Source organism: Agrilus planipennis, unplaced genomic scaffold, assembly GCF_000699045.2.
Source record: "Agrilus planipennis isolate EAB-ADULT unplaced genomic scaffold, Apla_2.0 scaffold130, whole genome shotgun sequence".
In the NCBI taxonomy this organism is placed as follows: Eukaryota; Metazoa; Arthropoda; class Insecta; order Coleoptera; family Buprestidae; genus Agrilus; species Agrilus planipennis.
In genome coordinates this window covers 331,143-345,229 of record NW_020438925.1, presented here as the reverse complement: position 1 = coordinate 345,229, position 14,087 = coordinate 331,143, and the positions used below count along the sequence as shown (strand labels likewise).

At 31.0% G+C, this 14,087-nt stretch overlaps 3 protein-coding genes across 3 annotated transcripts; all 3 read right to left on the bottom strand.

The window, feature by feature from the left end:
* Positions 1–1,372: 1,372 nt before the first annotated feature.
* On the bottom strand, positions 1,373–2,774 carry LOC108736536 (troponin C-like). Its single transcript, XM_018468998.1, has 5 exons — positions 2,665–2,774; positions 2,449–2,589; positions 1,993–2,108; positions 1,640–1,925; positions 1,373–1,573 (listed from the first exon to the last, which is right to left on the bottom strand). The coding sequence occupies exons 2-5, from the start codon at positions 2,537–2,539 to the stop codon at positions 1,548–1,550; spliced, it is 519 nt and encodes a 172-aa protein (XP_018324500.1). The 5' UTR covers positions 2,540–2,589; positions 2,665–2,774; the 3' UTR covers positions 1,373–1,547.
* An 828-nt stretch (positions 2,775–3,602) lies between these two features.
* Positions 3,603–8,773, bottom strand: LOC112904306 (troponin C-like). Its single transcript, XM_025974020.1, has 6 exons — positions 8,257–8,773; positions 8,173–8,200; positions 6,933–7,048; positions 4,620–4,773; positions 3,740–3,871; positions 3,603–3,687 (listed from the first exon to the last, which is right to left on the bottom strand). Exons 1-6 carry the CDS (start codon positions 8,281–8,283, stop codon positions 3,662–3,664), a joined length of 483 nt encoding a protein of 160 aa, XP_025829805.1. The 5' UTR covers positions 8,284–8,773; the 3' UTR covers positions 3,603–3,661.
* A 2,431-nt stretch (positions 8,774–11,204) lies between these two features.
* LOC108736537 (troponin C-like) lies at positions 11,205–13,748 on the bottom strand. Its single transcript, XM_018468999.1, has 6 exons — positions 13,498–13,748; positions 13,409–13,439; positions 12,268–12,411; positions 12,083–12,202; positions 11,303–11,434; positions 11,205–11,239 (listed from the first exon to the last, which is right to left on the bottom strand). Exons 1-6 carry the CDS (start codon positions 13,498–13,500, stop codon positions 11,205–11,207), a joined length of 465 nt encoding a protein of 154 aa, XP_018324501.1. The 5' UTR covers positions 13,501–13,748.
* Between the last annotated feature and the right edge of the window lie 339 nt (positions 13,749–14,087).

Here is a 14,087-nt window from a genome sequence, read left to right as displayed (position 1 = left end):
AATTATTCAATTCATTTTAATGTGACTACCTTTTGTGTTTCCTTTTTTCAAAAAAATTATTTAGGTACTTTTATATTAATGGGATGATAAATATTTTTTTANAACGTAGCGCTGTTAGTTGTTTTGATAATAACTGCGCTGGGCTATTAGTTCTTTTCTTTTAAATAAAAGTTTACTTTATTTAAGAATAGGAGTTTCTAATACTTAATTACTTCGCATTGCAATTTCCTAAATTTGAGTTAGAGTTTCTTATATTAGTTATTCATGTGAATTGATTAGAGTTCGCTTTTATACAATTTTGAACAATTAGAAAAGTTTTAAGATTAATATAAGAACAAAGACTTTCACGACCGGAATCCATAGTAGAATGAAGATTCGGGCTATAGCCGTGAAAGCATTTGTTCATATATTAATCTTAAAACTATTGTAATTGTTCAAAATTGTATAAAAGTAGGTATATATCCAACAGAACTGGACAGAATGGTTCACTTAGACCACGGCCCTATAACCCGAATCTTCATTGTTGATGATGATGACAATAGTATAAGCTGAATCACTGTTAGGATTACATATAAATATTTTAGACATTTCCAAAGTGAAATTACACGATCATTTTACGTACATTCAAATTTTGATTATCCCCTTTTGTAGTTCGAGTTTATCTATTACATATTATGCAATGAAGACACTGCCTTAATAATCCAAATTTTAATATATGACCTTTCCAGAAAGAGGTAAAAATCGTGCACATTTTAACCCTATTATGTCTTTGGTTGTTAATAGGTACTTGTAAAGTAACAGAGTTCAAAATGTCTTGTTTTATTTATTCTATCTTGAGATCATTTTGCATTAGGTATCGATTCAAAAAAAAAAAAATAGCTTTGTAAAAAAGGAGAGGTTTAGATATTAATAAAACATATTTTCTATTTTATTGCAGGGATAGCGATAGACGGATCGGATTGCAACCACAATGGTGAGTTTTGTTTCTTTTTTCAATTTTTTCACAATATAGTGTTTAGCTCTTGTAATTGATTTCCTATCTGTGGAAATTAAACATTGTCATAATGAGGAGGACTATACATTGTTGCTATTCTTCTGAACGGTTTAGATCAATCACCCTGTTTAAACATATTTTGAGAGTGATGTTTACGCGAATATCATAATCTACAGATCGAGATGCTTAAGAAGGGGTACGTTGTAATCTCTTTCTTAACTGTGGTTTATACCTTCAGGAAATACTGCCAAAAAACAAGGAAAGGTGAGACCAAAAAAACTCTGCACTAAAAGAAACTATTCAAATTTTTCCTTCCTAATAATTCGTCTGTTCCTCATGGTTTCACTTTAAAAACTGATTCGTTATTTAATAAAATTCTTTAATGTTTAAAGTATGTTATTTACTTTTTAATAAAATCTAAACAACTTAAAAATATGTACAGCCCATCAGTGCTTTGGCGTTTGCCCAAAATTTTGGTATTTCGTGGGTGACCTTGTAACACGAACGTTTAATTAATTAAAATTAGATGCGTATGCTTTTACAACGGCACTTACTAGCCAATCATCATGGCTTTGAATTCTGAAAAGAAGAGACAAACACTTTATATATCTTTAAAAACAATAGGCTATAATTAATCAAGCGTACCTTCCCAATCCACGGTGCCTGAACCATCAACGTCAATTTCTTCTATCATTTCATTTAAATCGGCTGGAGTCATCTTATCGTCCAACTCTTTTAAAATTTCCTTTAATAGATCAGTTGTGATATAGCCTAGTCCTTCCTTATCATAAAGCCGAAACGCATCTCTTAGTTCTTTTAATATTACTTCTGTGTCTTCTTCTTCTTCAACTACAAATCTGGATGCCAGCAAACTAAATTCTTCAAAGCTTAACTCGCCGTTTCCATCTTGATCAATTTCATTAACTATAGCCTTTAAAAAACAAACAGTTCTAGACATATGTTTCATCCTGTTAATGAGATTATTGATAGATACTAACCTGAAGTTCATCAGAAGTTAACTGATGCCCTAACATGTCGAGAATTTGACCAATCATCTCAAGATCAAGGAAGCCTTTTTTATCAACATCGAAAGCTACGAATGTCCTATAGAGCACTGCAATTTAATCTTAATTATTATTGCTAAAGTGTGGTATATTACGAGAAAAAATAATTTACAATCCTTAATTATACTGCGAATTAATCTCTGATACAAAATAGACTTAATCAAAAAGTGAAAGTGACCAATTACACCATTATGATTATAATTTGCTTTTTCGTGGTACACTTAATCGCTCTCATTAATTAAATAGTTATTATTAATTAAATGCACATTAATTAAATATATTTGGATAGAAATAGAAAAACCCTTTTGTTATTGTTGTTTGAGAAACAGTATTTTTTATTAAGCTTTTTGTGCCTGCGCAATTTATATGTCAGTTATGTACAAAACTTACTCAAAACTTGATCTTTTTGCATAGCAAGTTTGTCAGAAAGTTCCTCAACCATTTGCTTAACTTCATCGGTGATTATTTTATCGTCTGCCATTTTGCAGGAAAAGCTAATGAATTTTCAATAATAATTAATTGCTGTATCACCTACAAATGAAAATTAGATTTTGCATTTTACTTTGCAATTGTTATGGTTATCACTCTGTTAATAGATCTACTTACCAGTTCGACGAAAGAGGCTGCGAGTACTTACTGACAAAAAAAATTAGAACAGTGCACCAGGCACGACTTTGTTTATCGAATGCAAAGTCAATCAATGCCTTTTTATAATAATAGACTTGGATGGGGACACCGATATAGGTGGTACATGTGTGTGCAGTTTCACAGCCTAAGAGATTTTAAGAACGCAACAAATTCTCTAAATATAGAAGCAGATATTTTTTTTTAATAAATCAGGAATTGATTAATCTCGATCGGCCTGCACATTTGCTAAATGTTGTTTTATATATTTTAGGTTTTCATTGGCTTCGATTTTATAACGAAGTAAATCTTAGTTTCGTTTCTTACCGTTATGAATTTTTATAAAAATTTCCTTATTATTTCGTATTATTAGCAAGGTATTGTCAGGACGAAAGGGGTAGTAGGGATATAAAAAAGAGAATAGTGCAGGGTCGAGTTGCCATCAATAAGAAAAAGTCACTTTTATGCTCGCGAACGGCGAATAATGAGGATATCGTGGATAGAAAAGGTTATAAATGAAGAGGTACTAGAAAGAATAGGAGAACAGAGGACTCTATGAAAGTTAATAAGAAATAAGCGAGATAGATTGGTAGAACACCTTCTCAGGCATGAAGATCTAGTCAGGGACATATCAGAGACAGAAACAGGAGTTAAGAGGAATAGAGGTAGACCTAGGCTAGATTACTATTCTCAAATAGTTGAAGATGTGGGATGTTCTAGTTTTAGGGAAATGCGAAGATTAGCTCAGGATAGAAAAGAGTGAAGGTGCGTATCCAATCAGTCTTAGGACTGCCGACCTTATGATGATGATGATCAAGGGATTGACAATTTTCCTACAAAATGTGTAACATTTTTATTAAGTTTTATAATTACGTATAGATATATTTTATTCAAGATTTAATAATGTTTGTACATAAGTAAATAAATATAAAAAGACTCGCAATATTGATTCAGAAGGATCCTTTTTGCAATTGATGATTCATCCAATCATTACGGCTTTGAATTCTACAAAAAAGCTTTTTCTAATAATGCTTTGAATTACATTTTTCAAATTTACCTTCCCAGTCTACTGTGCCAGATCCATCTGCATCTATTTCTTCGATCATGTTGTCAAGTTCGTCGTCACTTAGTTTTTCATCCAATTCTTTCAATATTTCCCTTAACACGTCGGTAGTAATGAAGCCGTTTCCTGTTTAAAACTAACGTAAGCCACCCAATACAATATCGATACAAAAGTAAAAATTAATTTGATGTTTGAATAAATTGGATTTCGGAATTTTAACCGTGTCTTGTTGATGAAATCCCCATGACGGTGCATGGTGACGTAAAAAGTGTTCAACGTTTAGCAGCAGCGTTAGATATTTTGAATCGGTAACGTAAAATTACCGAGGATGTCCCTTGTGATAGGAGACGAAACGTCGAACACTTTTGATGGTTTGTCATAGAGATTTTATCAATAAGATACGGTTAGAATCCGAAAATCCAATTTCGTTAAAAATTAAATTTTAATATTATGTTATGATTTGTTTGTAACACAATTATTAAAAGTTCTTCTATCCAAATACATTACATATATAACATGTTTTTGAGTTAAATGTGAAACTACTGCTTTAACTCGTATTATGCAAGGACTTAGGTATATATCTAGCCATCTAAAATGATAAGCAATATTAAATTTGACTAATCAGTTATATTTTGTTATGTGTTAGAGAAGCTTACAAGAAATCTAAAGCTTCCAAACTGTGCAACTCACCCAGACCTGAGTAAAATTAACCTCCTAAATACTCAACTAATGATTGGCTTATACGATAATTTTCAGATGTGTCCGAAAATTTAGGTAGTTTATTTAAATTAAAACAGCAAAACCAATGTAGCAATATACTAATTGTTCTAGAAGCCTTCATTAATTACTTATTTTTCTATATTAACGATCGTACCTTCCTTGTCGTATAGTCGAAATGCGCCTTTTAATTCATGTTGAATAGCTTCCGTATCTTCATCGTCTTCCACCAACAAACGAGCTGCCAGGTTCGCAAATTCTTCGAAACTCACTTCACCGTTTCCATCCTCGTCAATTTCATTTATGACACACTTAAATTAAGCTCTGAATCAGTTTGTCGATTTGATATAGTCAAAGTTTGTTAAAAAAATACATATGTGTTAAAAGACATATAATATCGATTCACAGTGTACTTATAGGTATATATTACCGGAAATGTATGAAATGTAGAAAATATATGTACCATTCCAAGGCTATCAATCTATAAAATTAACAAAACTGGAATCAGTCCATAGACAAAAATTTTCAGTCTATCAAAGTCTTTCAGCGTCTCTGAGAATGTCTTTCACAGTCTTTCACAGTCTCTCAGTTATTGCTTAGGTGTTTTTATGAACCTCTCAGTCTCCGTATGAGAGACTCGAACGATAAAATTGTTAATTCAGAGATTCGAGTCTCTCACAGAGAGACTGAATGACTAAAACCGAAAAATTGAGAGACTGGAGTCTCTCGTAGAAAGACTGGGATCTCTGAAATATGTTGAACTTTTAACCATGTCTATCGAGACACCACTTATTGAGAGATTCGAGTCTTTCGTTCAGAGATTCGAATCTCTCATTTAGAGACTGGATTCGAAATGAGGATTTGTCTAATGAGCGACTCGAGTCTCTCGTTCAGAGACGCTAAACAGTTTTTTGACAGTCTCTCGACAGTCTCTCTCAGCGACAGCAGAGAGACTCGATGAGAGACAGAAACTCGAGTCTCACTTTCAGAGACTCTGAGAGACTGGACATTTTTATTTCGGGGTTTCTCTAATGACTTTAACACCCCTGCCGGAGGCGGGCTGATATGCTAAAATAATGTCTTCGAAAAGCATACTTTCATATATAATGCAAATGATCAGCATTATCACCTCTATAACATTTCAGATTGCTATTTAGGAAATGTATAGATTTCCTAGGAAATTGTCTAATATAATCTGTTTCACACATTTCCGGACGATTTTAGGAATTCTATACATTTCATAGGAATTGTATAGGCACAATGACGGATTTCATACATTTCCGGTAACATTTATAATATATAAAAGGTCTTTCGATTAGTTAATTTAGTTTATAAAGCAACTGATGGCTACCCTGCCAATGAAATTACCTCTAATTCATCTCCATCAAGTTGTGTTCCTAAGAGATCCAAAATTATTCCAATCATATCAGTTTCAATGTAACCCTTTCTATCTACGTCAAATACATTAAACGTAGATCTTAACACTGAAAGAACATTTTATAAGAACAAATCGATTGGAGTATCGAAGATATAACATATTTAATTGCATGAAAAAGTTACATGAAATTTTTTTATTTTGCCAGAAATTATAAGATAAACAATAAATTTTTAATTGAACATAAATTATTTACTTATTTCATAAAATAATGAAGAATAAGAATGGTGTAAAAACAATTCCGAATAGTACTCAACAAAATATTTGGTAATAATAGTATAAATAGGCTAAATTTAGTTGTTATTACATAAATACGTTATTTCTCATTTTCATTACTCAATTCCTCGCTAAGCGAGAATCATTGATTGATACAATTGTATGCATTAGGTAATTCATTTCGAACAATTCGTTTTTTAAAGTATTCATTTTTAAAATATACCTAACTGTAACTAAATATGGAAGCTATGTATTGTTCTAAGTCAGGGATGGCGAACCAATGGCACGCATGCCATTAGTGACACGCAACACAATATTTTGAGCACGTTACGTCAAATAATTTAAACGTGAAGCTTCATAAAAGCTTAAATAAAACAATTATCCTCATGATAGATGTCATTCGGGCTTTTGAGACTAAACTGCCTGTTTTGATGAACGACATCATCACAAGAAACTACAATTATTTTCCAAATTTGAGAAAATATAACAACAATTTAGAAATGCATGAGAAAGACGAAGACTAAGTTACTAAAGAATTTATTTCTTTAATCAAGAAATTTTCAGAAACCATTTGGCAGATGACTCATGCATTCTGCTAAAAGTAAAATCTTACAACCCTAACATTAGTTATTTGTCATCTATCTGCAAAAACACTAATTTTACTTTAATTTAAATTACACGNATACATTTCTTAGGAATTGTATAGGCACAATGACGGATTTCATACATTTCCGGTAACATTTATAATATATAAAAGGTCTTTCGATTAGTTAATTTAGTTTATATAGCAACTGATGGCTACCCTGCCAATGAAATTACCTCCAATTCATCTCCATCAAGTTGTGTTCCTAAGAGATCCAAAATTATTCCAATCATATCAGTTTCAATGTAACCCTTTCTATCTACGTCAAATACATTAAACGTAGATCTTAACACTGAAAGAACATTTTATAAGAACAAATCGATTGGAGTATCGAAGATATAACATATTTAATTGCATGAAAAAGTTACATGAAATTTTTTTATTTTGCCAGAAATTATAAGATAAACAATAAATTTTTAATTGAACATAAATTATTTACTTATTTCATAAAATAATGAAGAATAAGAATGGTGTAAAAACAATTCCGAATAGTACTCAACAAAATATTTGGTAATAATAGTATAAATAGGCTAAATTTAGTTGTTATTACATAAATACGTTATTTCTCATTTTCATTACTCAATTCCTCGCTAAGCGAGAATCATTGATTGATACAATTGTATGCATTAGGTAATTCATTTCGAACAATTCGTTTTTTAAAGTATTCATTTTTAAAATATACCTAACTGTAACTAAATATGGAAGCTATGTATTGTTCTAAGTCAGGGATGGCGAACCAATGGCACGCATGCCATTAGTGACACGCAACACAATATTTTGAGCACGTTACGTCAAATAATTTAAACGTGAAGCTTCATAAAAGCTTAAATAAAACAATTATCCTCATGATAGATGTCATTCGGGCTTTTGAGACTAAACTGCCTGTTTTGATGAACGACATCATCACAAGAAACTACAATTATTTTCCAAATTTGAGAAAATATAACAACAATTTAGAAATGCATGAGAAAGAAGAAGACTAAGTTACTAAAGAATTTATTTCTTTAATCAAGGAATTTTCAGAAACCGTTTGGCAGATGACTCATGCATTCTGCTAAAAGTAAAATCTTACAACCCTAACATTAGTTATTTGTCATCTAATCTGCAAAAACAGAAGTCACACTAATTTTACTTTAATTTAAATTACACGCATAATTTAAACGTTGCAAAATGTTCCAATTGTTTGCAAAAAATTAAGAATTGTGAATTGATAATATTTATTATTATTATTTTCCCAATAATCACAGAGACAAAATTATTTGATCGCACGTCTATGACCTGATTAAACTTTTATTTATAAAAATGGCACATCGATACGTAAAGGTTCGCCATCCCTGTTCTAAGCTAATGATTAAAAACGTTATATGAAAGACGATATTTTACACAAACAACTAAAACAAAAACCTACGTACTTACTCTGAATCTGTTCTTTATCAAGTTCATCCTGTAATCAATATATATTAGGGGTGAAAACAAATAAATTGTAAAGAATTTTCCTACCAATTTATAACTTTCGCTTTTACTCATCTTCTTACTGTATTTTAAAGCGTTTCACAACGTTACAAGAGGTGCACTAATACTATTTCTTGATTATCCATTCGATGTGATTTTATATAGCGTAACGTGATTGATTGTATTTCTTATTGCATTTAATAGGACAGCATTTAAATTAGATGGCACGATAACCTTTAGGGATTCCAGGAGCAACAACCTATCGAATACACGTTCAAACAAACCTCTAGAACATCAATGTGTAATTCAATAAATTGTTTTGGGAGTGTGTTGATAGCTATACGGTAGCATTACAATAAAACGAGTTTTAACGGAAATGTTTTAGAGATACTAATTATTTTAATATGATATCAAGCTAACCTAACCTAACCCAGCCTAACGCAGCTACTTATACCTACTATAGTTTAGCCTCTCGGAACTGGTATCTACTTTTTTCGGTAAAAAAAGTAAGGTCAACTTCATGACACAAACTTATTTGATACCGGTAGTCAAAACAGAACCTTAACTATAGTTTAGCAGAAATATTTTATATAGAAAGAAAAAATTAGGGAACCATACCCTGACTTAATCCATCATAATATATTGATGATTAATTTTATCAATAAAAAAAACAAACATATGAAGTGTCTACCGAGTCGATTTACAAAATGACAGGTAAATTTGGGTAATTAAGTTACTGTCTGGAATAAAAGTGGATACTGATGCGGGTTTNACGTACTTACTCTGAATCTGTTCTTTATCAAGTTCATCCTGTAATCAATATATATTAGGGGTGAAAACAAATAAATTGTAAAGAATTTTCCTACCAATTTATAACTTTCGCTTTTACTCATCTTCTTACTGTATTTTAAAGCGTTTCACAACGTTACAAGAGGTGCACTAATACTATTTCTTGATTATCCATTCGATGTGATTTTATATAGCGTAACGTGATTGATTGTATTTCTTATTGCATTTAATAGGACAGCATTTAAATTAGATGGCACGATAACCTTTAGGGATTCCAGGAGCAACAACCTATCGAATACACGTTCAAACAAACCTCTAGAACATCAATGTGTAATTCAATAAATTGTTTTGGGAGTGTGTTGATAGCTATACGGTAGCATTACAATAAAACGAGTTTTAACGGAAATGTTTTAGAGATACTAATTATTTTAATATGATATCAAGCTAACCTAACCTAACCCAGCCTAACGCAGCTACTTATACCTACTATAGTTTAGCCTCTCGGAACTGGTATCTACTTTTTTCGGTAAAAAAAGTAAGGTCAACTTCATGACACAAACTTATTTGATACCGGTAGTCAAAACAGAACCTTAACTATAGTTGAGCAGAAATATTTTATATAGAAAGAAAAAATTAGGGAACCATACCCTGACTTAATCCATCATAATATATTGATGATTAATTTTATCAATAAAAAAAACAAACATATGAAGTGTCTACCGAGTCGATTTACAAAATGACAGGTAAATTTGGGTAATTAAGTTACTGTCTGGAATAAAAGTGGATACTGATGCGGGTTTTTTTTTTAATATTCGATTGGTACACTGTACATTAAGTATATTAACCGAGAGCTTCCAGTTTTATTTTCTGCTGTTATTGATGTTTACATAACAAAAAATTAATTAATACAGAAAAATAGTTTACTACGGAAAACACTGGAATTACTTATTTACTAAGAATAAAATTATTTCCGCTTAGCTTCTGCACTTTTTACAGAGCATGTCTATATTTTACTTAACATATTAATTAATTATTAATTTTTGATGAACTATTGAAACTGGAATTTGTTGTCCAATTAATTTTTTAATTCTGTGTAAGGAAGGTTAAGGGGTTTAAAACGCTTGGTACGGTTCGGTTATGAAGTAACTGGCTCTTAAATGGGCGAGTGCGCTTCGGTTACGGCATATGAGGGGTTAGGTTTAGCGTTTTTGTTTACTGCTTTCCTTTAATTTTTGAGTCTTTCTTTTATATTTGTTACCGGAAATGTATGCAATTCGTTATTGTATAAAATTCCTAGGAAATGTATATAATTCTTAAAATCTCCCGGAAATGTGTGGAATTAATTACTTATATTAGAAATATTTGTTAGGAAATCTATACATTTCCTAAATAGCAATTAGAAATGTATTACAGGTAATACTAAATAGGCAATAATACGGCAGTCAATTTGGACTGATATGTTAGATGTTAGAATAATGTGACGGGGTTATTTTTGTTTCAGCAAACACGATGACCTTGAATTTTTAGTATGTTGTAGAGGTGATAATGTTGGTCATTTTCATATATATATATATTCTTTNATATATATATATATGTTGGGGGCGGAGATCATAATAAGGCATACATTATTCCAGCATATCAGCCAGGGCAAGGACACTAAAGAAACTCCAGTCTGTCATAAATCTACCTAATAACCACACAATAACGGCACTAGTGGGTATACATCTCCAAACCTAACCTAACCAAACAATAACGCCACCAATGCATATACATGGGATATCGCACTAGAACCGCGTAAACACAGATAACTCCGATTCATTGTTCACTAACGTGTTTTATTCATTTGATTTACAGAAAGCATTAGTTTTATACATTTCCTAGTACAAAAACGGAATTTCATACAATTCCTAGGAAATATATACATTTCCCAGGATATGTATTTATTAAAAAATCTTTCAAACAATACTTTATAGATTTCCTAAATAGCCTCTGCATTGTATACATTTCCTAGGTATTATACACAATTCCTAGATTTTATACATTTCCGATAAAATATTCACCGAAATCAAACCACCAGTCCGGCCCCCGTTAGTTTGGTGTAATGCGATGATTTAAAACATTTTTTCACTTAGTATTTATATTAAACAAATATTATTTACATTTCGATTTTGCAAATACAAACTCGTTTTTGTTTAATATGAAGTATATTAGTCGTCACCGCCTGTCATCACTTCCATAAATTCTGGAAAAATAATAAAATAACAGCAGTATATAATATTTTCTTAAATGTGCTCTATCTTTTTACCGTCAAAATCTACAGTTCCGGATCCATCAGAATCAATTTCCTTTATCATTCCTTCCAGCTCATCGGGCGTTATTTTGTCATCAAGCTCTTTAATTATTTCTTTTAAAACATCAGTTGATATGTAACCGTTGCCTGTAAATTAGATATAGCAATCTAGTCCAGTGATGACATCATTTTTCAAAAAACAAATTGCCAACAGGCTGATTTTTTCAGGGTGATAAAGGGCTGTCTGCTGAGTATGGAGCCAAACCATCATACTCGAAATCCGTCGAGGTGGTATTGAAATAGGGGTGGTTTCCTATTTGTTTTTGTTTTTGGAAATTTTGTACATACAATGTGTAAGTGTTCATAGAGGCATTAATTTAAATTAAATTTAAACAACAAACTTTATTATTTAATTTAAGTTAAATTAATTAAAATTAAGTGGTGACCCATAGATATCTAATTACAATTTAAATTGATTTTAAAATGCTTATTTTAAATATAGCGCAACTGATCTCATTTCGACTTCGATTCCCAGAATAATATTTTGAAAAGAGGAAGAAATGAAAATTCACTTTTACTGTATAAAACAATTTTTTACATTAAAATCTTTAGTTATAGACATCAAATACTGGTAAAATTTGATGTTATTTGTGGTGGATAAGACTAATTTAAAAAATGAATTCACTTATACATTATATACAAATATTCAAAGTGCCTCATTAATAATAGTGGTAGAATATTTATACCAGATTTCTTAAACCTTTTATGTATTAGCATTTACTCAAGAAGACTCACCTTCTTTGTCATACAAACGGAATGCCTCTTTTAGTTCAGATTGAAGTGCTTCAGCATCTTCTTCAACCATGAACCTTGAAGCCAAAATAATAAATTCTTCAAATTCAAGTTCCCCAGAACCTGTGTATTAAATAACAAATTTTATATAATTAGTGTGTGAAATTATAAATATTAAAGAATCATACCATCTTCGTCGACTTCGTCAATAATTTCTTTCAGCATTTTATCAGTAGTTTGAATCCCTAGCATTCCAAGAATTGTTCCAATCATAACTGTACCGATGCTTCCCTTTTTTTCGACGTCAAATGTATCGAAAGCATTTTTAAGTACTAAAGTGTTGAAAAATACAAAATATTTCATGCATATGTATATAAATTCATGTAGATAATTAGCATGAAAGTAAATGATAATAGTATAAACAATAATTTGATTCATTTGCTATTCTAAAAAGGCTTTAATCGGTCAACCATGGACGATTTGCTCTTACAGCTATATGGTTCATATACTTCCCATATACAAGCCAGACACAACCACATAATTTGGCCCAATAGATAATTTGAAATAAAAAAAAATTCGTTTAGTAAGTTCAGTATGGTTTCTGTCTAAATTTGACAGACACAAGTCGCAACATACAGAAATAAAATAAACAAAGCGGGATTTCTGAAACAAACTTTTAGATCCATTTCATTTGGCCCAATGCATTTACGTAGTAGGACTCAACAGATTTTTCTGGTGCTATCTAAATATAAACATATTACTTCCACACATTAAAGTAATACCTATTGATGGGCCAAACGGTATAAATCTGGGCTCTACTACTAACAGAAACTATTCATCCCCGAAATATATAAGTTCGAGTATTTCAAATATTTTTTATGATTTAGCTTTACTCACAAACTTTTCCTTAGACTAATTAAGAAGATTGCCGATAATTAAAGAAGACAATAACTTTTTTTTTCGCAATTATTTCTTTTTACTTGTTTTTTTGTCTGGTATCCCCAATATTTTTTTTCACATATTAATTTCAGCAGTGTCCAATTTTACCACCCATTTACTTTTTATGTGTTAGAAGCATATCATGACCGTATAATACCTAATTATTCTTGAGGAAGATTAATTGAATCGATTACAAGTTGATTGTTACGCTTAAGTTAAGTTTACTCTTAAGTAAATGCAGTCTAACGTTTTTCGGAATAAACAAATTCTAATTGTAATAGTGGTAACTTGCTTAAGAAATACTTTTTAGACGTAAAGCTTTGGGAAGCACACTGGGCATGACTACCGGATAAAGCCCTTTATTTTAAAAAAATTGAAGAAAATACTCACAAGCAATTTGCTCTTTGCTCAATTCTTCACTCTAAAAGGCAAGCATTGTGGTTTGGCATGTACAGAGGAACTTATGATTAAATACTTACCATTTTGAAGGTGATTGGCGGAAATACTGCTAGCTTCTGATACTACCACTAGCACGAAACACAGACAATAATACATATAACATCAAACTTTCAAATTCTTTGTACAATCCCGACGTCTGGCTTTGAATTCTTAAAATAGGGCTCAGCTGTTTCATGCTTTTGATTTTTTTTGGCTAATTCTTATCCAAGCTTTAATTACTGAGTTATGTTTGCACATGAAGCAATTGAAAGGCATGTTGCCCAGAGAACTACTAAAATGCCTCTCAATTGTATTCCTTACGCACTTTGTATATAAAGTAGATACGATTCTAAAGAAATGTGGGTATTTTAAAGCGGTACTTACCTACTAGCCAATAACAATAAAAAATAAATAACAAAAGACACTTTAAATGTTTGCAGCTTTTAGAGGTTTATATGATTTTTATAATATATGTTAATTATCAAAAAGCTTAAAATTGAAAAAAAATTAAAGCCTTAGTTGTTTTGATAACTTACAAAAAATTAAATACAATTTAGCATGTACTGAAACTTAGCGAATTTATAATGCTTATCACTTTCATTATTTCTACTATATTTCAAATGGAAGGGAA

Bases quoted from the DNA above. Each gene is read 5' to 3' on its own strand.
- LOC108736536 (XM_018468998.1), bottom strand. From the start codon at position 2,539: ATGGCAGACGATAAAATAATCACCGATGAAGTTAAGCAAATGGTTGAG. The intron at 2,109-2,448 runs GTAAGTTTTGTA...ATTAAATTGCAG, and splicing joins GCAAAAAGATCAAGTTTTGA to TGCTCTATAGGACATTCGTA. The intron at 1,574-1,639 runs GTACGCTTGATT...TCTTCTTTTCAG, and splicing joins AGGCACCGTGGATTGGGAAG to AATTCAAAGCCATGATGATT.
- LOC112904306 (XM_025974020.1), bottom strand. From the start codon at position 8,283: ATGAGTAAAAGCGAAAGTTATAAATTG. The intron at 4,774-6,932 runs GTAATTTCATTG...GCTTAATTTAAG, and splicing joins TTGATGGAGATGAATTGGAG to TGTGTCATAAATGAAATTGA. The intron at 3,688-3,739 runs GTAAATTTGAAA...GCTTTTTTGTAG, and splicing joins TGGCACAGTAGACTGGGAAG to AATTCAAAGCCGTAATGATT.
- LOC108736537 (XM_018468999.1), bottom strand. The intron at 12,203-12,267 runs GTATGATTCTTT...TTTAATACACAG, and splicing joins TGACGAAGTCGACGAAGATG to GTTCTGGGGAACTTGAATTT. The intron at 11,240-11,302 runs GTAAAAAGATAG...TTATTTTTCCAG, and splicing joins CGGAACTGTAGATTTTGACG to AATTTATGGAAGTGATGACA.